This window comes from Rhamphochromis sp. 'chilingali' (genome assembly GCF_963969265.1).
Source record: "Rhamphochromis sp. 'chilingali' genome assembly, chromosome: 11".
Taxonomy (NCBI): domain Eukaryota; kingdom Metazoa; phylum Chordata; class Actinopteri; order Cichliformes; family Cichlidae; genus Rhamphochromis; species Rhamphochromis sp. 'chilingali'.
Genome location: NC_137938.1, coordinates 9,907,924 through 9,933,131, shown reverse-complemented (window position 1 = coordinate 9,933,131; position 25,208 = coordinate 9,907,924). Strand labels below are relative to the sequence as shown.

General features: G+C 41.2%; 1 protein-coding gene across 7 annotated transcripts in view; it reads left to right on the top strand.

Moving 5' to 3' along the window:
* The window catches only part of LOC308404976 (focal adhesion kinase 1-like), a 64,851-nt gene that overhangs the window by 29,651 nt on the left and 9,992 nt on the right, over positions 1-25,208 (top strand). For 4 of the 7 annotated variants that reach the window (XM_080895317.1, XM_080895320.1, XM_080895319.1 and 1 more), the window contains 14 exons: positions 141-197; positions 5,231-5,328; positions 5,635-5,719; positions 5,829-5,929; positions 6,268-6,383; positions 6,602-6,702; positions 6,831-6,920; positions 7,060-7,264; positions 15,152-15,263; positions 16,594-17,448; positions 21,002-21,079; positions 21,214-21,402; positions 22,374-22,499; positions 24,852-24,914. In XM_080895317.1, the coding sequence (XP_080751443.1) occupies positions 141-197; positions 5,231-5,328; positions 5,635-5,719; positions 5,829-5,929; positions 6,268-6,383; positions 6,602-6,702; positions 6,831-6,920; positions 7,060-7,264; positions 15,152-15,263; positions 16,594-17,448; positions 21,002-21,079; positions 21,214-21,402; positions 22,374-22,499; positions 24,852-24,914 (2,276 nt within the window). The remainder of the gene's footprint in view (positions 1-140; positions 198-5,230; positions 5,329-5,634; positions 5,720-5,828; positions 5,930-6,267; positions 6,384-6,601; positions 6,703-6,830; positions 6,921-7,059; positions 7,265-15,151; positions 15,264-16,593; positions 17,449-21,001; positions 21,080-21,213; positions 21,403-22,373; positions 22,500-24,851; positions 24,915-25,208) is intronic. The other 3 variants (XM_080895322.1, XM_080895323.1, XM_080895321.1) reach the window with 2 other exon arrangements.

Sequence of the window (25,208 nt, the reverse complement as noted above, 5' to 3'; positions counted from 1 at the left end):
ACATGGTGGCATGTTATACAGTTAAATCATTGATACCGAGAACTTTGTAGTGATTTTTAGATGCAAGCTTGTCATCAGCTCAGAACTTGTTGATTTGTTCTCGGCTCTTTTTCTCATCCTGATTTTTCTTTGCTCTGCAGAAACAGACGACTATGCTGAGATCATAGACGAGGAGGACACCTACACCATGCCTTCGAGTAAGTAGACATACGCTGATACACATACCCATAAATGTTGTGGGCAGCTAAAGTGACAAGTGGCGAGGCAGTGATAGCTGTTTGTGTCTGCGCTATCAGTGGACCGTGTCAGACTTGTATCAGAGGCATTTTATAGAGGGACTTTGTTTACACTCTGTCTACTTCACCGTTTCTTTTTGTTGATTTCATTATAGATGAAGATTAAAAGCCATGAACAGGCATGTTGTCTGAGTGTGGTGGCATTTTAGATGAATTTTGGAGTTAAATTTGGATGAGATTGGAGTCAGGAACCTCTTTACTGTAGCACACGTTCACTTGTGAAAATCTTTGTATTTTATTTAATTTGTCTTGGTATACGGTACTGTGCAAAAGTCTTGAGCCACCCCTTCATTTGTATATACTGTGATTTGAAACTGGAAAATGGGAGCGGTGATTTATTGAAACATGCATACATGGAAATACAAGTTTTCAGATGGTGCTGTATGGTGAAAAAGACTCTAGCAATACTGGGTGCTAATGTAGTTCAGGATGACCATATATTCTGCAAGGCTGAATACAGGATTCTTCCTCGTCTTCTCTGTCTGCTTTCCTGTCTACTCTTCACTACTACACTATCTCAAAAAAATCAACAGCAATTCACATTTAGATTCATCGCTCCATCAGACCTGTTGTCACAGATTTTCAGTCAGTTTTCTGAGTAATTTGGCGTACCTCACCCTTATTTCTGTTTCCCTTAAGAATCTTTACAGCCATCCTTCCACTGACACCATTTCTCATGAGGCTTCAACTCAAGGGTCTCATGGATCTCTGAGGTTCTTTGCTTGCTTTCTTAAAAAACTGCTCATTAGCTGCATATGCTTAGGCCACTTCTTTTGTCATCAACTTGTCCAGTTTCCTCAAATTTCTTGAAGTCACACTGCACACCATACCAATATATGCAAAGTTTCTGGCTAACAGCTCTCTTTTTTATACCTCTCAAACTGTGTTATCGTTCAACTATCGTTCATCGATTCAACTAATAAAATGGGAACAAATTTTGTGTTTTTGTAATAGATCAAGTTGTGTTTTTGTGTAAACACAACACTGGCTCATCCCTTTAGTTGGGCGCCTTTTTATGCTTGAATCATTCATAGGTCAGACCTTCAAAAAGCCTGGAGAACTAATGCCCACAATTTAATAAAATAAAGTAAATAAAAAATAAATAAATCACCCAGACAAGAAAGTCTGGATCATTGGAAGCACAATATAAAGAAAAATGGGTAGCTCAAGACGTTTGCACACTATTTTATTCTTAAATAGTTTACCCAGCACTTGAAATTAAATCAAGTCACCTTGCAGACCTGATGTAAAGATTCCTTTGTTTGACATAATTTTAAAGCATGAATTTGAGTGCAGTTAGATATGTTCCAAGAGGTTTTTGATCTGGTCAGACTCCTGTGTGAATGATCACATTTTCCATGGTCACATTATTATTATTATTTAAAAGGGGGAAGCCACTTCGACCATATTCTGTGTGTATTTTTACACTCGCAGTCTATATTTATTTTCACGAGTTCCCACAAGATTTGGCAAGAGCCGCAGCTTCCTCAGATTCTTTTGACGTATTATGCGCGCATTGTCTGCATTTTTAGTGAACATTTACAAATGACTGATTCCTCCCGTGATAGCACTCAGTGTGAAAGGCTGGTAATATTTTTAGTATGAGACATCAGCGTAGGCATTTGTCTGACCTTGTGTGTCATACATGGAGGCTGAACAGTTCTTTGCATTAATTAAAACATTGCTGAATAAATAAGAAATATATATGAAGAGGTTCTGCTGTGCTGCTGTTGCTGCTGAGCGATGCCTGTGAACCAGGCTTAAGACTCATGTTAAGCTGAATTCGATGCTGTGTGGCTGTGGTGAATAGGCAGCATAAGAAGGCAGAGTAGACGGGCAGTATCAGCTTAATGTGGGATGGGAAGATGGAGTGTATTTTCTTTTTAAGCTGTTTTGACAAATTGCCTGTTCAAGCTGCCATAAAATGTTGCCTGAATATCGTAAGCACTCGTTCCATGTAAGCAGAATGCAGCTGAATCCCAACATGGCTTTGCTTTTTGATCATTCATAAATTATAGTTTTGTAGTTCAGTCTTCTGGACTTACACATGTAAACACAGTACCAAAGTAATAACTACAGCAGCAATGCTTTTTACTAATCTCAAAAAGCATTGAAACATTCGTTTGCATCAGAACTGCAAGTGGCTCATTCAGCTTTTTTTGTTTTTTTTTCTCCAAAAAGGTCAAGTTCAGCTGTTTATGTTGGTACTTGGGTAGTTTGAGTGTGCTAATAAGTATTTTGGTTGTGTTAACGGCAGGTTTCCAAGCAGTTCACTATTTGGCTAGCAAGTTGCTTGCTTTGTAACTTGCACCTTTCTAATATAGCTAGTGATGACATGTGCTGTGGGCTTGTCGGGCCTGTATGCTATATCACAGCATTTATTTCTAGCCAGTGTTCCTTTGATTATCCACCAAGATCTTGTACTGACGATGGAAGAGTTGGACTGGCCTTCTCCAGCACATCCCAAAGACTGTTATCAGGGTTTAGGCTTGCTCTTTCCCGCTTTGATCCCAGTGAATCCTGACATTGTCAGGTCGTTCAGTAGATCCAGCTAACCTCATTGTTTGGGCACATAATGTTGCAGAGCCTACACCTGACCAACTGAAGCAGCCCAAGATCATAACAGTGCGCCCACGGACTGTTATAGTAAGCAAAACAATGACGTGATTGATGGATCACTTCATCTGCCTCTCTTTTTACCTTGATGCACCCGTCACTCTGGAACAGGGTAAACCTGGACTTATTAGATCACATGACCTTTTTTCATTACTCCAGAGTCCAGTCTTTGTGCTCTCCACCAAACTGAAGCCTTTTTTCAAATTAGCTTCACTGGCAAGTCACTACCACTGGTCCCTTGAGTTCTCTTCACATTGTGCGTGTGGAAATGCTCTTACTTTCACTTTTAAACATCATATTCAAGATTTTTTTTTCTCCTGACCACATTCCTCTGGTGATGTTTCACAGCTGTCCTTCCAGGTTTTAATCCGTTGAACAGTTCTTAACCCAGTTTTAGTAGTTTTAATAATCTGCTTGAAGCAGGCAAGGAGCTTGACCCTGAAACTGAGTAACAGCTTTTTAAAGACCCCGGGATGTTTTTTTCTGATATGGTTTCTTAAGACATTAAAAGCTACTCAGTTAAGGTTAAATAGAGTTAAATAACCTGTCGACCACCAAAACATATGAATCACTGCAGCAGTTATACAGTGGAAGGTTTTTATCTATTTGTCTTACCTATTAGTTATTTAATGTGATAACACTGTTTCTGACTTACAGTAGCTCTAATCCATCAGCATCACTGTTACACTCACACTCGCTGCAGCTGTTGAAGTAACACTGACCTAATTAGTAGAGACTCCAGTAACAACATGTGGCTCTCTGTACTCACAGCTAGCTATTTCTGTCTCTTATCACTAACCCATTTTCCCAGAATACTATGGACTAGACCAAGGTAATGATTGAAAAAGTACCATAACTCTGGTTGTACTGTGATGGCACTTTGACTTGGTGGTTGTTGTGACCCTTTTACATTTGCTTGTGACTGAAAAAAAAAAAGTTTCTGTCTGTACCTCTACCCTGTTGATTTGACCCCCCTCCTCCTCCCCCCACCACCAAACACCCCTCTGCTCATGTGTGATGTGCTGTGACTTTCTGCTAAACTGGTGGTAGCTTCAGAAGTGAGACAACCCAAATGGACTTGGATCTTGTTTTTGTCTGTGTTTAAAAGGTGGAACAAATTGAGAATGAGCTTAGGTTACTCTGCAGAAAAATCAATAATAATATAAACAGTCGACCGCTGTTAAAACACTATTCACTGCTCAGAGTAACAGAAACATGGCAGGCGTTCAGAAATATTTTTGTAACCAGGCAAGTTGATTCAGAGCATCCTCCTTATTGCAATTTTTGCCTGGAGGAGTAAGTGCAGTGAGAGGGACGGCTTTAAATAGATGCATACATTTATACGCTGGAACATTTTAAACCCAGACTACTAACAAACAGGATAGTCTTACTGCATTATTTAACACTGGACTTTTGAAAGCGTCAGCCACACGGGTGACATTTAGAGGCAGAGAACAGAGCAAAAGCAATAATTAGGGTTCCCTTTTTCATGCAGCCTGTTTCCACATTGAGGTCATCGCTGCTACGTTTTACTGCCCAGAAACTTTTGTCTCTAAAAGTCGCCCATGTGCTTGAACAGCCATGATTGTCATAAAAGTGCAGAGAATACAGTAAAGTGACCTTTATGGCTTCACGTGTGCTTTATTCATAAGCTTATTACATGGACAAAGTCAGGTCAGCAGTGTCATGAGCAAACGTCAGCTTTCAACAGCCTGCATCTCACAGACCAACCTAAAACAAAAGATTAAAAAAACTCATTTTTACCAACCACTTTGGACAGAAAACACAAAGAATATTGAGCTGCTACAGCTCCAGTGATCTGCGTCCCGAGCAAAAGCAACAGGTTTTCTGTTGGCCTGTGAGCCTTTTGAGAGTTTTCACCATATACCACCTGACTTTATCCATATTACATTTGAATCAACATAGAAATTCATGCTCATTGTAATTGGCTCCTGTTTGTCTGTGTTACATGGCATGTCTGGCTGTGGTTTGCTGATGCTCTTGTTGCATGCTGTTGATGGTGAGCTTGTTTATAAATTCAAGCTTGTCAGAGTAGGTCAGATTTTTGAAATATTGCATCTGACAGAATTCAATTTATTTCCATGGTGCGGTCTGAAACTAACCTCAAACATGCGTATTTAAGCTGTTTAACCTACAGATTGTTTAGACAGGCTGTAAAAATACTATAAAGTGCTCTGACAAGCTTGGTTAATGCAAGCCCAGTGTGTGGACATTAATCTGTGTATGTTTTGATCTGAAGGCTTACTCTGTTCATTTTCATCTGTGTGTGTGTGTTCGTGTTTATTTTGTGCATCCAGCGCGGGACTATGAGATTCAGCGGGATCGTATCGAGTTGGGACGCTGCATAGGCGAGGGTCAGTTCGGAGACGTCCACCAAGGAATTTACATCAGCCCGGTACGTTTGTTGTCTTTGCTCTCTCGCGCTCTCTCTGCACACTCACTTTCAAGAGAGGCTAAACTGATTCAGTCATATCACAGTAACGACACATAGCACAGTCAAAGCATTTGTACCAGAGAAGCATAAAGGGATGGTCTTGTAGAACAAATTTAATAGGTAACAGTATTTATTTTAAAGGCCCTTTAGTGAAAACTGCAAACTGTTTAGAGTTTGATTGTGACTTCTGTGGAGCAGACAGTGAATATGGTGCGTGTTGGTGTTGAAATGATGCTGATTTTGCTTGTTTGGATGCGTTTCCTGCAGGAGAACCCAGCTCTGTCTGTGGCAGTGAAGACGTGCAAAAACTCAACATCAGACAGTGTCAGGGAAAAATTTCTCCAAGAAGCACGTAAGATGCTGACCTCATAGCAGTAAAATCATAGTACCCTCTAAATAGTTTTTAAAAAAGGTTTCTTTTTGGGGAATTGTTTGACTCCTCCCTCTTGTGTTTCTTACAGTGACCATGCGTCAGTTTGATCATCCTCACATAGTGAAGCTGATGGGAGTCATCACTGAGAATCCAGTCTGGATCATCATGGAGCTCTGTACATTTGGAGAGGTATGACACTAATAAGAATATGTATAAGTTGCATCTGTGTAAAGCACAGTTACATCCCTGTGCATGTGGTATGTGAGCCCTGCTGTTTTCTATATTTGTTTAAAAACTGGAAACTATAAATTAGATCAGAGTTTTTGAGACCTGTAACCCTGTTGTGTGTTTGTTTAAGAACAGATCAGATGATAAACACTTTTCTGTCAGTTATTTCCTCACATTCCCCAGGGTTAAATATTATGGGTGTTATACATTAACTCATGTATATGCTTTCTGGTTTGTTTTCTCATTGTGTTTCGTTTCAGCTTTATTTATATAGTATCTCCCTGTGTTTTTCTACACAGCTTCGGTCGTTTCTTCAGGTGAGGAAATACAGTCTGGATCTGGCTACTCTCATCTTGTACTCTTACCAGCTCAGCACAGCGTTGGCGTATCTAGAGAGCAAACGATTTGTACACAGGTAGGAAAGAGCCATACAGAAATAATATAGCAAAATATTCATAATTACTAAATAAATATAATTCCAGTAGGTGGCGTTGTCACCTACTGGACTGAAACACTGTTGTTCTGTCAAAAAAGAAAACGCATGTTAGATATGAATGCGACCACTGAATTTGAATAGAAAAAATTATATCAGTGAGTTTTTCTCTTCCTCTAATTCCTTTTTGACGTCTCCAGAGACATCGCAGCGCGGAACGTGCTGGTATCAACGGTCGACTGTGTGAAGCTGGGAGACTTCGGGCTGTCGCGATACATGGAGGATAGCTCTTATTATAAAGGTATGTAAAAAAGCATCGCCACCTTTGTCTTACTTTCTTTGTGATCCGGCAGAGAGAAGCTCCATTATTATTCACAGCAGACCTGATCAGTGAAGTGTGACACAGTTTTCTTCATTTCTGTTTTTCAGCATCTAAAGGTAAATTGCCTATTAAATGGATGGCTCCAGAATCCATCAACTTCAGAAGATTTACTACAGCCAGTGATGTCTGGATGTTTGGTATGTTTTAAGTCTGTGCTGCTTCAGTTTTGTCCCGCTCCAGTCTGCTTCTGTTTTACCCTTGCTTTGTGTCTTTGCTTTACGACCCCTGTAGGCTGTAGCTGTCTCATTCTCACTCACGTTATTTGTCTTTCTTTAGGTGTCTGCATGTGGGAGATTCTGATGTATGGCATCAAGCCTTTCCAGGGTGTGAAGAACAACGATGTCATAGGCAGGATAGAGAATGGCGAGCGACTGGCTATGCCCCCTCAGTGTCCTCCTACTCTCTACAGCTTGATGACAAAGTGTTGGTCGTACGATCCCAGCAAGAGGCCACGCTTTAATGAACTTAAAACACAGCTGAGGTCAGTGGCGTGTGATCTGAGAGACTGTGTGTGACTGTGTGTGAGGCACTTTGAGTGTGGATTTTCTGCAAATTGATTTTTTTGTTTGAATGCTTGAATGAACTATGCTGCAGGAACCTTAAACCATCATTACTTTATAGACACGTCTCAATTAAACCCTAAAGAAATGAGTGAAACAGTCATGAAGACAATGACATAGTCAGTTAAACTTCAGAGATCGAGATAACAAAAACAAAACGGTCTGTGGCGGTGGCCACAGACCATTCAGGTTACAGGTAGTCCGGCTCTAGCGACATGGCACATCCATATGTGTCATTCTGAGAAGGTTTGTCTCTGAGCACAGTCTCAAATCTAGAGCAGATACCAGGAGGGAGGTTGTTACAGGACCGTCAGCAGCAGGACCGGTATCTGCTCCTTTATGCATGGAGGAACAGGAGGAGCAGAACCTTACAATGACCTTGAGCAGGCTAATCCTAAACAGACCATCTGAATCAGAATGAAAGGATTGGACTCCGTTATGGTATCATGAGGGCTCAATGTCCTTTAGCAGGACCTGTGCTCAGAGCCCAACAGCATGCAGGTTTACCACTGGCACCACTTCTGACAGATGTAAATAAGTCTGAAGATGGCGTGGTGTTATGCTGATAACATGTTATATTCCATTTGTTAAAAAGTCACAAAAGGTGTCGGGTTAAAAAAAAAAACAAAAGGAGATGTGGAGTCAGAATTCTTAAATTAAAAGGTTTTATTAATATTTTTGTTCCTAATTAAACTGAAAGAAACAGACAAGTTGCTGTCACCTTTAAAAAAAGGTTAAAACAAACAAACAAACCCAGGAATTGGTCAATAATCAGAAAAGTCAAAAAGGTTAAATCACCAAAACACACACACTTGCCCACAGAGCAGGAGTAAGCAGCCACCACACACAGCTCACTAGCTGCGAAACAAAAATGCTCTGCGGCTCTACAGATCCCCTTTTTCTAGCCTTAAATACTCTTACTAGAGTAGTACTTATTAGAGTAGACTCAGCTGTACAAAAAGGGTGGCACCTACAGCACGTGAGCTGGCAGGACGCATGTATATAGGGTCAGAATCCAAAGAAGCACAAATATTTGTATTTCAGATCCGTCAGTATTTTTTACCCAACTTCATGTGTACCATCCACGTCCTTTTTAGTAAGCTTTGGTTTAAATGATATTGGTGAAGAAAGCTGAAGAATGACTGCAGTGGCACATTTATTTTACTTAGTTGTTACATTATCGTATTAGAAAGAGAACCTTTATGTACATTTAAATTGCCAATTGCCATCTGGATTTATAAAAAATAACAATAGGTAATCTGAATACATTGAAAAGGTAAAAGTACTTTTATGTCATTTATAGGTGAAAATGTGTTGTGAAATCCAGTGGATGTTTTTCTGTTCTACTTTCTGCAAATTGATACCACAGGTGTATCTATTAAAATTTTTAGAAACGTTTAAAACTCAGTGACCTCAAGATCAGAGGTCAAGTTTTCTGAGAATCTATTGAATGCTATAACTCAAGACGCACCTTTGATTACCATAGCTGCACCTTCTAGGAGGCTGAGGACCACCACTGGGGCCGTCAGTATTTTTACACTTGCTTGACAGCAGGTGTCACTCTCAGTCTGTTGTAATCACGGCAGTGTCACTAGCAGTGGGACAAACGAGGAAACGCTGTAGATGCACTTTTGAAAGTCTGAAACATACTGTGGTCTTGTAGTTTTCTGTTTTTCTTGATGACTTAACATCAGACCAAAATGAAATATTAACCACAGACAGTCTGACTTGTGAAAATGTCTGTGGGTGCCAGGAAAGATTCTTTGTTCATTCAAGCTTAGGTATTTCTTTTCTGGCTTGTTTAAACAAGTTTGTAGGTCTCGTAGACTAGTTTTATAGGTAACATTTGTATTCCAGCACACACTCACTGGCATTTCATTAGGTATGCTGTACTGCTGGTTTGGCTTCAAAACTGTCTTGATCTTGATCAACATGGGCAACAATTTCTCAATTGGTACCAAGGGGGCTCAAAGTGTGCCAAGAAAACTTCCCCACACTATTAATAATAATAATAATAATAATAATAATAATGGATACTTTATTGATCCCCATGGGGAAATTACTTGTTTTTCTCTGCATTTGACCCATTCACTCAGTGAAGCAGTGGGCAGCCCACTAAGCAGGCGCCCGGGGAGCAGTGTGTAGGGACGGTACCTTGCTCAGGGGTACCTCAGGGTAGCCGTTAAGTGGATTCAAACCGCCGACCTTCCGATCATGGGGCGACCACTTTACCTACTGAGCTATCCCTGCCCCAACATTACATCATTACATCACAGTCAGCCTGAATCACAATACTTTATAAATCCCAGAGACAGTAATGACATATTACAATCTGTTACAAAGTAACAAAATATAATGAAATGGCTCTAATATGTGCAAATAACTTCCAGTACATTGCACAAAGTTGAATATATATAGTTGACAGTGAGTTGCCTCTATAGATACAAGGAGGGATCCATGATTTCATGTTGTTTACGGCAGATTCTGATCCTGCCATCCAAATGTTGGCAGAAGTCAAGATTCATCAGACCAGGTGACATTTTTCAATCTTCTATTGTCCGATTTTGGTGAGCCTGTGTGAATTGCTAACATAAGTCCCAGTCTGGTCTTCTGCTGCTGTAGCCCATCAACATATTGTGCTTTTGTTGTAACGAGTGCCTATTTGAGTTAGGTTTGCCTTCCTTTCAGCTCAAAGTGTCTGGCAATTCTCCTCTGACCTCTGGCATCAACAAGTCAGTAAAAGATCCTACATATCAACTTTCCTCCTTATTCTGATGCTCAGTTTGATCTTGAGCAGGTCATTTTGACCACCTGTCAGAGTCCCTAAATCCATGGCTCAAAGAGGATGAAACGATCCAGCTGTAAACCCATACAAGCAACGGAATGATAATACTGGTGCTGATGAAAGTGAGGGAGCCTCCATGGTCCTCCTTCCCTGAGTTTATATATATGCACAGACAGCTTCTGCAACTAATCAGCACTAAGGATAATGCTAGTATTAGCAAGTATTACAACTTCTCTTGATATGTTACAAAGTATACTGTTTACATATTTTCAGATACCTATTTTTATTTTATTTTATTTTATTTTTTACCAGTGAGAGGATATCCAACTGACAATATTAATAGTCTTCACAGCCTAACTGAGTGCACACAAAAGGGTCCTTTACTGCTCAGGATGTAACACAAACCTGTTCAGGTATGAAGCAGGGTGCACTTTGCATTCTGTTTGGGCTGATGACTTTATGGCTGCCATGGTAACAGAGTTGTGATGTTGACAGAGACAAGTAAGCAACTTCAGTCATGCCTTTCCTTGTTAGATGATACATCACGGCTTCATTACTAGATTTTGCCTGGAGATGGTTTTGCAAGGATAGATCGCATTTTCCGCGAAATCCCGGGCGTGTTGCGATCAGATAAGGCAGTACCAGACATCACTGCTGGTAATTTTAAAATTCCCCGAGTCCGAGCCCCAGACTAGTGTGTCTCTTATTAATGGGAAGGCTCGAATATATTCACCATTTATCATTTATCAAGACATTACAGTTGCACAGTCTCAGGTAGAGGGGTGTGCCTATAATCTGGTCACCATGTCAGCTGTCATCATCTTCAGGTACAGTCAAAGAAAGAGACTGAATTTATAAGCCATCACATGCAGAAAAACAGCCACACAAACAAGTTGAAATTATTTATTTAAGCTACAGTATGTTCATGCTTTACAGCACTTTTTAAGACCTCTTGCTCGGCGTTGTGTAGCAGATCAGGAGCTTTAGTTTAATCTGACTCTTCTATTACCACATATACTATGAATATTTTCTTTCATTGTGCTACACAGTGGGGTTAGGTAGAGGCTAGTAAGGACAATGCTTTACCCACCCGTCATTACTCAACAGTTCATAATCTTTTGGCATGAACAGACCTGCAGTTTTTTGGAAGCGATGTTTCAGCATTGCCCCTTATGGGAAATGAAAGAAATGGATTATGAGATTAGGAAGACTGATATGAAACTTTTATTAGAGTGCAGTCTGAACCTCTAAAATCTATAAAGACGATGCTTGGTATACATATTCATTGAAGTAATATCCTCATTGTTTCTCGTAATCGTGACATTGGTTCTCCAGGTGTCACTTAACAATAGAACATGCTGCAGATAGAGTTCAGGTTAATTTGTCAACATTGTTTCGCCTTTATTTTTGTCCTTTGCATATAGTCTACAGGAAATTAGTCTTTAAGAGAGCTATGAAAGGAGTCTGCAAGCGCTGCTATCAGTTATTTAGTCTAGACAGGCCCTCCTTAGTCATTTCATGAACTCTTCATGACAGCTAAGCTTCCACAACTGACTGAATCCCTCCTGACAAAACATATTGCACTTAGTTTGTGTACCTTATACATTTTAAGTCACATTCTTACTGTGTGAAACATGTGGAGCATGCAGCAGCAGCGGAACAAGATGCCATCATTGTTTCCTTCAGCGTGCACATTCTCTCTCTACCTTAACCTTTTTTTACTCTCTTACACAGAAACAGGAAAATGAGGGCGCATATTTAACTCCTGTGGTTTTATGAGTTTTGCTTAAAACCAGCATGACTCACACCTCACATTCCACCTCCACTTTTCTCAGTGTCAGCTCTCCTGCTTCTCCTGTAATTCTGCTTCTGTTAGGCTCCCTTTACCACCTTTTCCAGCAACCCCCCCCCCCCCCCCCCCCCCCCCCTTGACTTATGCTTTTTTTTTTTTTACCATCTCCTCCTTTTGGCTCAGAGCAAGTTGGAGGCCTTCATGTCGCAGAAATCCGCTCGTTACTTTGACACATGCTTCCATATGTTTGCGGTTGTATGTTTTAACAGGGTGAGAACATAGTGTGGAAAAGTGCATGTGCAGTGTGGCTGCTAAGCGGGCAAAATTAAGTGCATTTATTCAAATTGGGATGGCTGAGAGCGAAGGAGCCCTCGGTGGGCCTCAGCCAGTGTCTTGGTTACCAAGTCAATATTGACCATGTTCGACGTGGTCACTGGCTATTAATAGGAGAAAGTGGAGCCATATAAGGTTATACGATTTGGTTTACTTTCAGTCTGGCTGGCTTTTATATCATAATATCAATTATAGGTCCCTGCTGCCAAATATGCAACTCTCAGCTACTACTAGTGTGTGTGTGTGTCTGTGTGTGTGCGTGCGCGTGTGTGTGTGTGTTTACACAGTGTGCAGCTGCCATGAGCCACAGCTTACCAAAGAACAGAGGGAGAGAGAGAGAGAGTGAGGGAGAGAGAAGACAGATAGAATTAAAGAAGAATGGAAAAAGCCGAGCAGAGTTACTGCAACGCTGCACTCCTCACGGTCAAAGCTAGCCTACGAAGATCAGATCGCGTTATCCCAGCAGCGAAACGTATCTGAGCTGCAACAGAGCAGGTTTATGCAATCCCATATGAAGAAGTAGGCATTGTGATTCTAGTGATGCTAATATCCTCTGCAGTTCACGGTGACCTTCAGTAAAGTATTAGTGCTGACTGCTGTCGGGCCATCACCCATCTAGGGGCTGCTTTAATTCTTCCTAGGTGCTCGGGCGGACACTTTTTTTTTTCCCCTAAGGTAGAGTATTGTCTGATCTCTTTGCACTTCTATCTCATTTGACTTTTCTAAGTGTTGTGATGTCAGGCTTTGAAGAACTCTTTTCATTTAGCATATAATCAGCTGTTAGAGGAGCTTGTATTAGTATCCCTTTGACCAGAGTTGTTCTTCTGGCGTTCCTCTTTGATGCTCTTTGACATTTTTGTCTTCAGAGTTTCAGTCTGAAGGCTTATTGCCAGTATTTTGTTTTTTAGAGAACTTGGCTCGTTCACAAAAGCATAAATATGCTGTGATAGCAGTGACTCCTTTTTGATGGAGGATTTAAATATGGACTATAGACTTTACTGAGCAAAGTCTCACACTCATCAAGTCATCATGATGCCATATGTATGTTAGTATCCTGATAATCTTCAGTCGTGGTCATACTGGGAGCTCTCAGGTGAGAACTAGAGTATGTGAGATTAAGAGCAATGTGTTGCTCGAAACCCTAAGAATATGTAGTCCGCAGGGCCTGCGTAAATAAACTGAGGAGGCCTTGTTATTCCAGGTGGTGCAGTGCAGGTGGGGGTAGGAGACGGTCTGTGTTGATGTTGCCAGGTGTTGATGGTATTGCTGTTGCATGTATGCGATGTCATTTACTGTTCAACTGCTAAGCAAGACTGGCAGATTCATTTGCTGACTGCTTACATTAAAAAAGAAAGCACACACATTAAATATATAATCAGAGAAAGACTGGGAAATCAATCGCGAACAGTTAGGTTGTTTTGTTTAGTTTTAGCAAAGTAATTGTGTGTGTTGTATCTGTATTTGTTCATGCTGGGATTACTACTGTTTATTATTATGAAGTAAAAGGTACTGCTGAAAAACTGGTGCTAAAGGATTTAACTTTATCTGAGGTCTTTAGCTGAGTAAAGTAAGGATTGCCTCTACTGTAAGTTTAGATAATTGTAATTAATAATGGGTTTTAAAGCTCAATAATCAAGCTGCTGACTGTCGGTTCACACAAGTCTATGTTTACGCCGTGTTTGAGTGTGTCAGAGGGATCTCGAGTGTGATGGAAAAGCAGAGCAGACTGGAGACTGACTCGGGCAGGTGCAAAGACACGCAAACAATCGACGAGACAACAGAACAGGAACAGCGTAACGATGCTGCTAGAAATAGCGCCTGCCCTTGTTGAGGCAAGGCGAGCAGAAAGAGCACGTGGCGGTGCGGAGAGGGTGCTGTGCTGGATTGTTCAATAGAAGTTCAGTTTTCTGTTTTGTAAAAAGAGTAAACCATCTGCTCTCCCTCTGGGATTCGGGGCTTGGCTTCATCTAACTGCTGCTTTCCCAGGAAACGGGTCAGTAATTTTATCGCTTAAATTCAATGTGGTATCTTTGGCTACGCTAGACCTAAAAATGTTGGGTTTGGGGCGTGGGATGTTTCTTAAACTGTGAGTGATTCAGTCCATTCTTAAGCAATGCGAGTCAATGATTAAGTGCTTTAGCGAGCTGGCACAGTTGGCCAGCAAAGAACTGACAAAGACTGAAAATTGAGAGACGGTGATGATTTTTATTAGGCAAAAGTTCTAATAAATTCAATTTGTTGCGTTAGAGTAGCTGCCCCATGAGAGTGATTTATGTGGGATAAACTGTGGAGGCATAAAGAAGCAGCAGTAGGGCATTTCATAACAAAATGATATTTGATTTTACTCTCACTTAAGTAGTTTTTGCTTGGAGAGTTTGTACAAACAGAGTGCGAGGAATGCATGACTTTTAGTGGGTACACAGCACAGTGTAATAAAACTAATACTGAGGACAGTGTGTGCCTTTTAAATGGGGTTCACAGCAAGTTTTCATATTTACAGGGGGAGGCAGAAAACCACTTAAGCCAGCAGCATGCTTGTAAAGAATCGCCAGTGGGGAAAGACCCTAAAAAGTGGGAATTGTGTGTTAGTCTAAGAGCATGCGTTTATATGAGCGGAGATAAAATTTCTACACTGAATGCAAAAGCCTTTTTTCTGCAGCAGTGGGAGTAACTGTTTCATTTACGTGCCTCTGGATGCTGCACGTGGATGGACATCATCATTATTCACAGTTAAATACCAGGGACCTCTGTAACACGGGACTGCATTCTAATAAACAGGCTCAAGTGTTTGTTATCATATTTGTGACAGAGTCACCCCTGCCTATTTACATATGTGCTTATGCATCATTGAGTATGAGTGTATGCAAGTACCCTGCTGTTTGTTTTTCTTTCTTTTAGCACAATATTAGAGGAAGAGAAGGTCCAGCAGAAGGAGAGAAACAGGATGGAGATGAGGAGACAGGTCACTGTTTCGTGGGATTCTGGAGGGTCTGATGAAGCACCACCAAAAGTAAGACACTACCACACCACATGTGTTTGTGTGTCTGTGCGTTTGTGTTCGTACGAGTGCACAGTGGTGTTTTCTGTGCTGTTGACACCCTGATCATTGCAAACACTGAGTGCTTTATAGCCACAATTACAGACTTTTAGTATTCTTTCTTTTGGATTTGTGATAGGTTTGTTTCCAACTTGTTGTATTACCCAAATATCTAAGTGTTAAGCACTGTTAAGTCTAAAGAGGAGAAATCAGCAAGTTTATGTTAACACTTTTCACATGATGACTTGTCAGTTTGCACCCTTGTGATGCAGTCAGACGAGTCATAGCAGAAGTCAAAACAAAAAGATTTAAGCTCTTTCATACAGACTTTTCAAGGAGTGCCGTGTGTGTCTGTGTGTGTGTCTGTGTGTGTGTCTGTGTGTGTGTGACCACGTCCCTCCTTGTAAAAATGCTAACACTGAAAAGGAAGGAATGGATTAACTTGATATAGTCTTTGATTTTTGATTTTTCTTTCTGCATTCAAATCGCCGTTTGTATTTCAGTGATGCCAGAGTTTCCTATTATGCTTTTTCACTGTGATGATTGTGATGACTGTGCAAATGCGTGACCACAACCAAACCCTGTTACACAAGACAAGAGCAAGAAGAGAAAACTTTTTTCTTTCTTCTTTTCCTTTTACTTTGTCATCATCCAATCTGAAAACCAGACTTGTCTCTTATTTTTTCTCACAAATGCACAATTCTTTAACTGTTCTGTTTGCTAATCCATAAACCCAGCCCCCAACTGCTACCATTACTCCTCACAGCTTGTTGCCTCAGCTGCTGGTTGCTTTATCCTCACTTACGGCCTTATGCTACCCTGCTGTTAGCATCTGATTTAACTGCTTCCTTCGACTGCAATGAAAGCCAGATGTCTCGAGCAGAAGTTCATGAGATGGAGATATGTTTTTTTTAAAGGGTTAGGGTCAGGTTTTGTTTGCCAGTAAACAGCTGGTTCATTGGCAACATAATGAATTGAAGCTGTTGGTTTGGGAATCTTGATGCATGCTCAATCATTCAGGTAAGGGAATCTTAAAAAGTTTATTTTGTTCATCTGGACGTAGTGAAGTGAAGAAGTCAGTTGGATGAGCAATAAAATGTTTCTGCTACTGAAAACGCTACGTCCAGATGAACACAATCAACTTTTTAGGATTGGTTTGAGTACAATCTGTAAGCTTATTTGCTGCATGACTTAGGATACAGTTGTGTACATCTCTGTCTATGCTTTATCTCTTCCCGGCTGTCACACTGTGACACTTTTATTTCGACATGTCCCTCCTCTACCTTTGTGTTTCTGTTTGCAGCCCAGCCGTCGTCCCTCCCTGCAGCCCACCTTCAGTATGGATTGTGTTTCTGCTCCTTCTCATCTTCACTGCCATCAAAAACAGTGCTTTGCCTCGCAGCTTTCCCTCTGCACTGGGAACCCTCATCCTCACCTTCCCACTTATCCTCTCAACTTATCATCTCTAAAACGTCTGCAGCATTTTTCCTCTTCTCCCAGCCCTCAGCCTGAGTCACCCCCTCAAAACAGCAGTTATTACAGCAGCTCTTTGTCTCCCTGCAACCCAGAGTTAAATAGTGAATTCAAATCTTACTCCTCCCTGTTGGTTCAAGAACAAACTAATGTCTTTTTTCCACTTCACACACATTTGGACAGCCTGTCCAGCAGCAGCTGCCCACGAAAGACAAATCCACCTACTAACAGCCACCTGCTCCCTTCCTCCCATTCAAAGTCAAACAACACCCACTTCCATCCCCGGCATTTCTCTCCTTTCCTTTCACAGTCCAGTCCCAACTTTAACTCTCTGCCCTTCAGCACGTCAGATGTTTGTCCCCACACCCTCCATAGCATCCAGCCCGAGTCAAATTTTGATCTTAAGACCCTGCAGTTGCACAGAAACAGCAGCTCTCATACCCACCGTCAGACTAATCGCAGTACTCCACTCCAACTGCACTCTGACGCCCAGACCTGCCATCCTGCTGTGCAGTCATGTGAGAAGTCCCCGCTCCCCCCTCTTGCCCCACACACAGTAGCATCTGCCTGTAATCTGTCCTCTACCCACCTTCACCCATCCAGCCAAATGCATAACCTCCCCATAACTACCCACGTACCTTTTTCCATCCTCTGCTCTGAAAGACCCAAGTCTACACCATTGAAGGCAGGTGGTGTGCTGCTAAACTACACTAAAGCTTTTCTACTAACAGGAACAAATGTGAGTGCACGTATTTAAAAAAAGAAAAAGAAAAACGCTGCAACAGTCCCATTAGTGATGCATGTTCGGTAGCTCAACATAAGTAAATAGTTACTTTTTTTAACATTATTTTATGTGAACATTGATTTTCACAATCTAAATTCCATTTTCAACATAAAGTGGGATGAGAGTTGCAGCATTTTTTAATACTCTCCACTGAGAAGTAAAACTCTAATCTTTAGACCATTATCATAATTACTGTGCAGGAGGGAGTTTTTTCCATGGGTTTATGCTAAGACTGCTTGCATGCTTTGTTCTCGCAGGACAGGCCGTTGAAACGTCCTCTGCACTCTGTGATTGAATGCGGCCACATATATTTGTGTTTGCGTCTGTCGGGCATAGTTTTGACGTGTCCTCGGATTAATGCACCCTATTTCTGGCTTGCTCAGGAATGCCTTCAACGAATCCTTAATCCAGTGGGCTAACACTGACTAATCGAACAAACATGACACTTCTGTGGAGTGCATGTTAAATCAAAAAACACAAATATCTGATCAGTTTTGGTGAGGTCCAGAGGCAAATGTAACACAGTAACACACTGTGATTAAATACCCTCTAAGCATATGGACCTGCTTATGCATTGTACTATATCACATTCCTTTATTGCATAATATTATTAAATCAGGTTGTCTCACTGAGATCTTTTTCAAGTGAGATCTATGCAGAAAAGATATTCAAAGTTTCTACTAGTGTTTAGATGAACATGTGAAGACCGTAACTATAAATACCAGATGAGGGTAAAAGGCCTGCGTGTGTCACATGTGTACACTCTGTCACCTTGAACCAGGTTATGGGTGGCAGCCAGTAGTAGTAGTAGTACACACAAGCTCTAGGTAATCCTGTTTTCAGGGTAAAAGGTCAGTCTCATGGCAGCACACAAACACCATTCACATATTTTCTGTCTTGAAGTGTATGGCTTCTTGTAAAATAAATATATATGGCTACAATTTGTCTAAAGGTGAGAAATCAGCGAGGAACAAGCTTTCACATTGGCCTGTTTGGCTCTTTGCTGAAAAGTTCAATCCTCACCACAACCAGGATCAGCTCCTGTTATTGGACATGATTATATGTCCTCCTGAGATCGAACTGGGGAACTTTTGTTTATTAGGTAATGTGTGAATCACTACACTGAGAAAAGCTTTAATCACTCCTTTCTTGTGGAGCTTTGCCATGGCGTCACACTTGTAACAATGCATGTCTCTCAAAATTATTGAATTGATTCAAAAATAAATAAATAAAAATTCCACTTACTGTTTTTCCAAACTGTGCTGTGCAGAAATTGTATTTTTAAATGACACACTCTGTTCAAAGGTGTAGTAACTGGATTTCAGAACCTCTGAACCGTACATCAGCAGCATCTCAAACCAAAAAATCTTTCATTTCAACCACATCTATCCCCCCTTCTCCTTTTTTGTTTCATTTAGATTAAAGAAAATAAAGAGAAGAGCAGCAAAAATGTTTTCAGGCTATCATACGGAGCTGAGATGAAAAGAGTGCATATAAATTTGGTAAATAGCACGAAAGGCGCACTAGCCGAACACTCCACTAAGAGTGCTCGATCTGTACATTTTTGGAACACAGTTGATTTCAAATCCAGTTTTAATTCAAGGGATTTAACAAAATATTCCTGTAAATGTTTATGACACATATTAGAAATTGTGTCACTGTCCAAATACTTATGGGCCTGACCAAATCTCACCTCAGCACTTTCAGAGGGACAGGCTCACAAACACTAACATGATGAACAGATTTGGATTGTACCATGGTGGTGGCCCACTATGAGCTTTTAACTCTATGTGCTTTATTTGATGCTGCTTGAGTTGAATATCTCATATAAACGCTAAGTGCTGTATCCTGTAAATGCTAAAGGTAGTTTGAAAAATGAAGATAAATTGCTTCTAGGCATATCAAGCACCATTTTACAGAACAAACCAAATCCGCATGCGCCTATTGCAGTTTTGTGTAGTAACAATTACCTCAAACACCAAAAAAAAGTTTATGGTGTTTATGAAGGCATTTCCTGCTCATGTACATAAACCTTTTCAATTCAAAGCAACTCTTCGAGCAAGGTCATAGAAACCTCTTAGCTGGTTGCACATGGATGCAATGGTCAGAACCTGCATGAACGTCAGAAGTGCATCAGCTTATTTGTTTCTCAAATGGTCTAAACTCCTGTAACTATTATGTTTTTACATTAGGTGGTGCAGTTAATCCAAAATCCTTTCTTTATTTGGTTATTAATGATGAAATTCAGTTATTCACCCAAAGCTTTGCAGATATTAGCCAATGTTTGGCTTTATTAGCCGGTGTGATTAATTTCCCATCTGTCTGTCCCTGTGTGTTTATCTTCCTATTTTTATCTTGGGTATTCCCAGGGAAACCCCCCTCCCTGTGGATTGACTGCCAAAGGAAAATTAACCTTCCAAGATATAGTTTTGTTCATGTAAACCCTTCCATGTGTGAGCCTGTCCACAAACAGGCTGAACGTTTCCATCGTTTGCCCTGACTGTGTCTGAACATTTGAAGCCAGTTTTTGTCTCGTCTTCAGTGTCTTTGTCTTGTCTGCTTCTCTTTGTCCTTTCTCCCCCTCCCTTTCTGTTTATTTTTCCCATTTTTATTTTCTTTCCTTGTCTCCTTATTATCCCACTTTGCCTTTCTTTGCATTCTGCCTCCCTCTTCATGTGTCGTTGTCTCTCGTCTTGCTGTCGGAGGTGTGGTCCAGAGAAAGCTACTATGAGAGACTGTGGAAGGTAGAGGTTACAACACTGCCGTGCTGGAAACGAGCTCAATGTGTTAGAGAAGTTCAAATCATTAAGAAAAAAATGTGTCCAGAAAACAGTTCATCAACTGTGCATCAACCAGCAGCAGAGGAAACAACACCGTGGGTTCACCAAGCACTTCTGTTTTTAGCTGAAACTACAAGTGAGAGGAAGAGTATCCTGTGTTAGAGAGCTGCTGATCTCTACTAAACTTTGCTCCTCTGGCCAACAACACAGAGCAGATGATTGTTCTGCTTATTGGGAATATTTTAAACTCCTTTTGCTTTTATAGTTCATAAGCGTGCTTGAAAGAGAGGTCTTGGTGAACATGTAACTCACCTGCATCACATCTAACATGTGAGCAGCAGATTGTCTCATAGTTGTCTAGCAGTTCTCCATGGGTGTCGTGGTTTGTAGTCGTTCGACTAACAGCTTGCTGTACTTGCAGTCCAGTGGGTGTTCCCTGTTTTGATTGACAGCTAACCCAGCCACACAAACAGCTCCTGGGGGGGTTTGTGTGTTGATTGTCTGAATGAAGTGTCTTCTAACATTTCTTTGGAGAAAATATAATTGTTACAAATATAAAGTGTTATAACTGCACCTTTGCTTTTCCCACCTGTCTTTCTGTATCTCAAAATACCTTTCCTTGATCTTTCTTTCTGTCTTTCTCTTCCTTTTTTTCTCATTTTCCGCCTCTGTAGCCAAGTAGACCTGGCTATCCCAGTCCTCGCTCAAGTGAAGGTTTTTACCCCAGTCCCCAGCATCCTGGACACTATCAGGTATGTAGACGAACTCAACAGCTCTGTCACTGCATGTGTACTTGCTATAATTGCATCAACGTCTTGAGATTTTTCAGAATCAAAACATTAAGGACAACCTTGTGTCTCTGTCCCTGTCTTCACTTCGGTTTCAGATGGCAGGCTATCCAGGCCCTCACACACTCCCCTCTGTGCCTAGCGCCTTGTACCCACCTCAGGCGGCAATGCTGGACACCCACCACGCACACACACACCCCCGCCACCATGTCCACACCCATTCACACGCACAGCTCCTTCCCCAGCCTCACGGACAGGATATGGCGCTGTGGGGCTCTATGATGGAGGTAGGACTCTAATTTCACTCTTATAGACATGCGCGCACACACACACACACACACTCACTCACTCACTCACTCACTCACTCACTCACTCACTCACTCACTCACTCACTCACTCACTCTGAAATCAGACTCAGACAACTTTATTAATACACAAAAAGGGAAATTTAGTTGCAAACTCAACTAAGATGTGACGCAGGCACAAATTAGCAAACTATGATGTCAAAAAACAAAAAAACCTATATAATAAACAAATAGAATAACAAGGACATTTGTCCAAAAATCAACAGTCATAGAAAAATTCATCTAATTATCCCCTTGAGAGTTCAGTGATCTCATAGCTGAGGGAAAGAAGCATTTTAAGCTGTGATGTGAGTTTTGTGCTGTTTGTTGGTTGTGGTCACTGGCTGTTACGCTACATGTATACAATAAGTGAAACGCAGTCATGTGACCAGAGGTCATAGAAAGGCATTCAAATTCAGCAACTTCAAGAAAACTCTGCTTTCAGTGTAAAGCGAGTCCCAAAATAAAAAAGCAATTGAAGTGGAAATCACTGAGAGGACAGGATACCATTGATTAACACCTGACAGGCTAATAAATACATTAAAAGGTTACCTAGACAACCTGAAACTCTACTAGTGGCCACGAATCATCTTTTCAAGTGTGACAAACATATTGTTTCTTCTGTGGAGGCAGTTACACACCAGTCACACTGTTGTTGTTTTTTTTAATGGGTTGCAAAAGTTTTCCAGTTTCCACACCAGTTTTTTTTCACAGAAACACCCCCCTGACACCTCAGTTGTTTTTAGTATTTGCGTCCACCACCTCAGTTCAGCCTCTCATCAGTCTGGTGTATATGTGTGTTCATCTCCATGTCTGGCTGTGTGTCCCCGTGCTGGTGTGCATGTCTGTTATGCTATGCTTGACTTTCTGTTGCACGTTTGTGTGTGTGGATGTGTGTGTATGTGTGTGTGTAGGACAGGGCAGTAGACATGCAGCAGTGTGTAGGCCAGCAGTGCCTGTTAATGGAGGAACAGCTGATCATACAACAGCAGCAGATGGAGGAGGATCAGAGGTGGCTGGAGCAGGAGGAAAGGCTGCTGGTAAAGCACACCCATGCACAACTGACACATGCACACTACGGATGCTGTCACAGTGCATTTAATTGAGATTTACTTTGTCTTGCTTCTGTATGGTTGGCTAGATTTAAGCAGCTGTGTGGGGTAAACAAAAATGTCTAAAGACTAGCGCATTTGTGCAGCCCTGAACATGCCTCTTTGCAGCAATAAAGGAAAAGCAGCTACATTTAAGGAAGTTTGACGTGTTCTTGTTGGATTTATTTTGTGCTTTTCTGAGAGGTTGTGTATGGTGCATTGTGTCAGTGCTCACTGTAAGGAAAAGATGTCTTGTTTAGTTGCCGTCTTTTTGCATGCTGTCGTAATTCCGTATTCAGAAAGTGTAATCACTTAGTTTGGACTCATTTTTTAAAAAGTTTATCATTGTGTCAACACACATAAATATACTTAAGCTCTTAAATTATTTGATTTGAAAACACTATTGCACTTAAATGTGTGTTTTTACCGTGGTCCTGAGAGCTCAGTGCATTGCAACTTAAGAAAACACAAGCGAATCAAACCAACAGGAAACCATTCTCGCTAATTTCCTAGCACGTATGCAACACGAAGACAAATAAAATGCTGCAAAGTGAGAAAATGCCACCAGATACTGAAAGGAATTTAATGGAAATGCTCATTAAGAAGTGCAGAAGCGTGTTTGATATTGCCTTGAAGTTACTGAAGTCTCGTAGCTGTGATGGGAAATGAGCTGTATTCGATTTCGCTGTGACGTGGTCACACTCCTGAAAAATCTGACCTGTATATGATTTACAACCACACACAGAAGTGGGAAAAATGAAAATCTGCTACGTGAGAATATTAGATGTCAAATGTGATTTGTGTTGTTCACATTGTAATAAAAAAAAGTTCACTAAGAGTTGCATAAGAGCAAAAGGGGGAAAAACAGAGTTGAAACCCTTTTCTCTGCAGTCTGAATTCAGCCACAGACATTTGAAGTTTGAGGTGAAGGTGTCAGTGGTGTCAAGCTGATTATATTTTTTTTTTAACAGCACTGCAGTTTGAGTTGTCTGCTGCGGCGTCTTTGAGCTAGAAACCTTAAGGCTGCTATTACAGTGACCCTGCTCTGATGTGCTGCAGTCAGTGCTGGTTAGAGAAAGAATCAGTTAGGATGCCTCCAAAAGTCTAGTTCCTATGTGGTTATGAAAATGACTGTCGTCTTCAAAAGAGTTTTACAATGACCTGTTAAACAGTTACTGTGCAGTATTTCATCAACTTACATTCCTCCTTAATACCATGAACACAGAATTAAGGAACTGTCTGGGTTTTTTTGTTGGAGTTTTTCTTTTTTGCTTAAGACTTTTATAGTGCGTGTTTGTGTGCGTGCATGTAAGAGAGAGTGAGTTTGTAGGCAGGTGTGGCCTGTGCAAATTCCAGGCTAATGATAGGCTTACAGAATCTGACAGCCCAGTCAACAGTCTGTCTTTGACCCACAACCACTAAATGACAACACGCGAGATTACTGAAAAGATGGGGAGGTATAAAGTGTGTGTGTAGGGGTGGGTGGGGGGTGTTTCTTATAGGCTGCCTGGTTTTTATAAGACTGTCACTTGAGCGAGGGACTAGAAAGGGGTGGGAAAGAAAGGGAGGAGAAAGGCAGGAGGTTTTGGGAAAGAAGGGTAGACACGCTCGCATACTGACAGCTTGTTGGCAGCGTGCTTCTTCCCTCCTCCTCTCCTTCCCTCTCTCTGTGCGTCACCGTCAGACATAAGAGTGGTGGAGGCAGGAAGCTGGAGTTGAATCTGAAGTCTTCTCTGGATGAAACTTGCAGCACTGACAAGGTTACAGAGAAAACCAGACAGTAACAGAGGGTACAGTGCGAGATACTGGAAAGATCCCGAGATAACAGCAGAGACTAAACGCCTCACACGAACGGTTCACACATCAGGCTTCTTTGATGAACTCTGCGGCGATGCTGGTCTTCAAGTCCTGTCTTGGAAAGCTGGTATGAGTGGATATGTGTGTGTCAGAGAGGGCAATGAGTGGGACTTTGTGGTTGTTTTGTGTGTGGTTTTATTTCGGTTTGCATGGCAGCACCAATAGAAACATTTTTCTTAAGTTAACTTTGTGTGGAGGATCCAAAAAAGCCTTTTGGACACTACACCTTTGTGTATCCTGCGTTCCAGTCTTCATAGGAGGTTTTGTGTTTGGACAGTTGTGCTTTTTTTTTTCTGCCACAGCTTCATCATTTATCCATGAAGTCTATCTCTTTTTTTTGTGAAACATTTGGATTATTTGAAAAAATCCCTACTGCAAATCGAAGTATATGTATATGGATTTGGTAAATGGAGATGTAATGTTTGATTGTTTGTGATTGCTTAGAAACCCGACACGAGAAGTTCAAGAGGTAGTCTGGACAGAGAAGACAGTGGACTCCAGCCACCGGTAAGTTCCTTCTTCTTGTTTCTCATTAATTAGTTATACCCATTCACATCAGGACAATAACTCACAAACATTCCTACAGGTGCGAGTTGAACTGTCTCTGTTTCTTTCTTTCTAAACTTTCACTGTCCAAATCTTGTCCAATTTGCTGTCCCCGCCACTTTATGAATGGGAAGTTATTTTCCTGAAGTGTTTGTGTTTTTAACCACGGAGGATGTCTGATGAAGACGAATGTTGACGGACGTCCGTGTTATGGTCAGACTCACTGCTGCGGCGTGTGTTTGTTTTCTTTTCAAC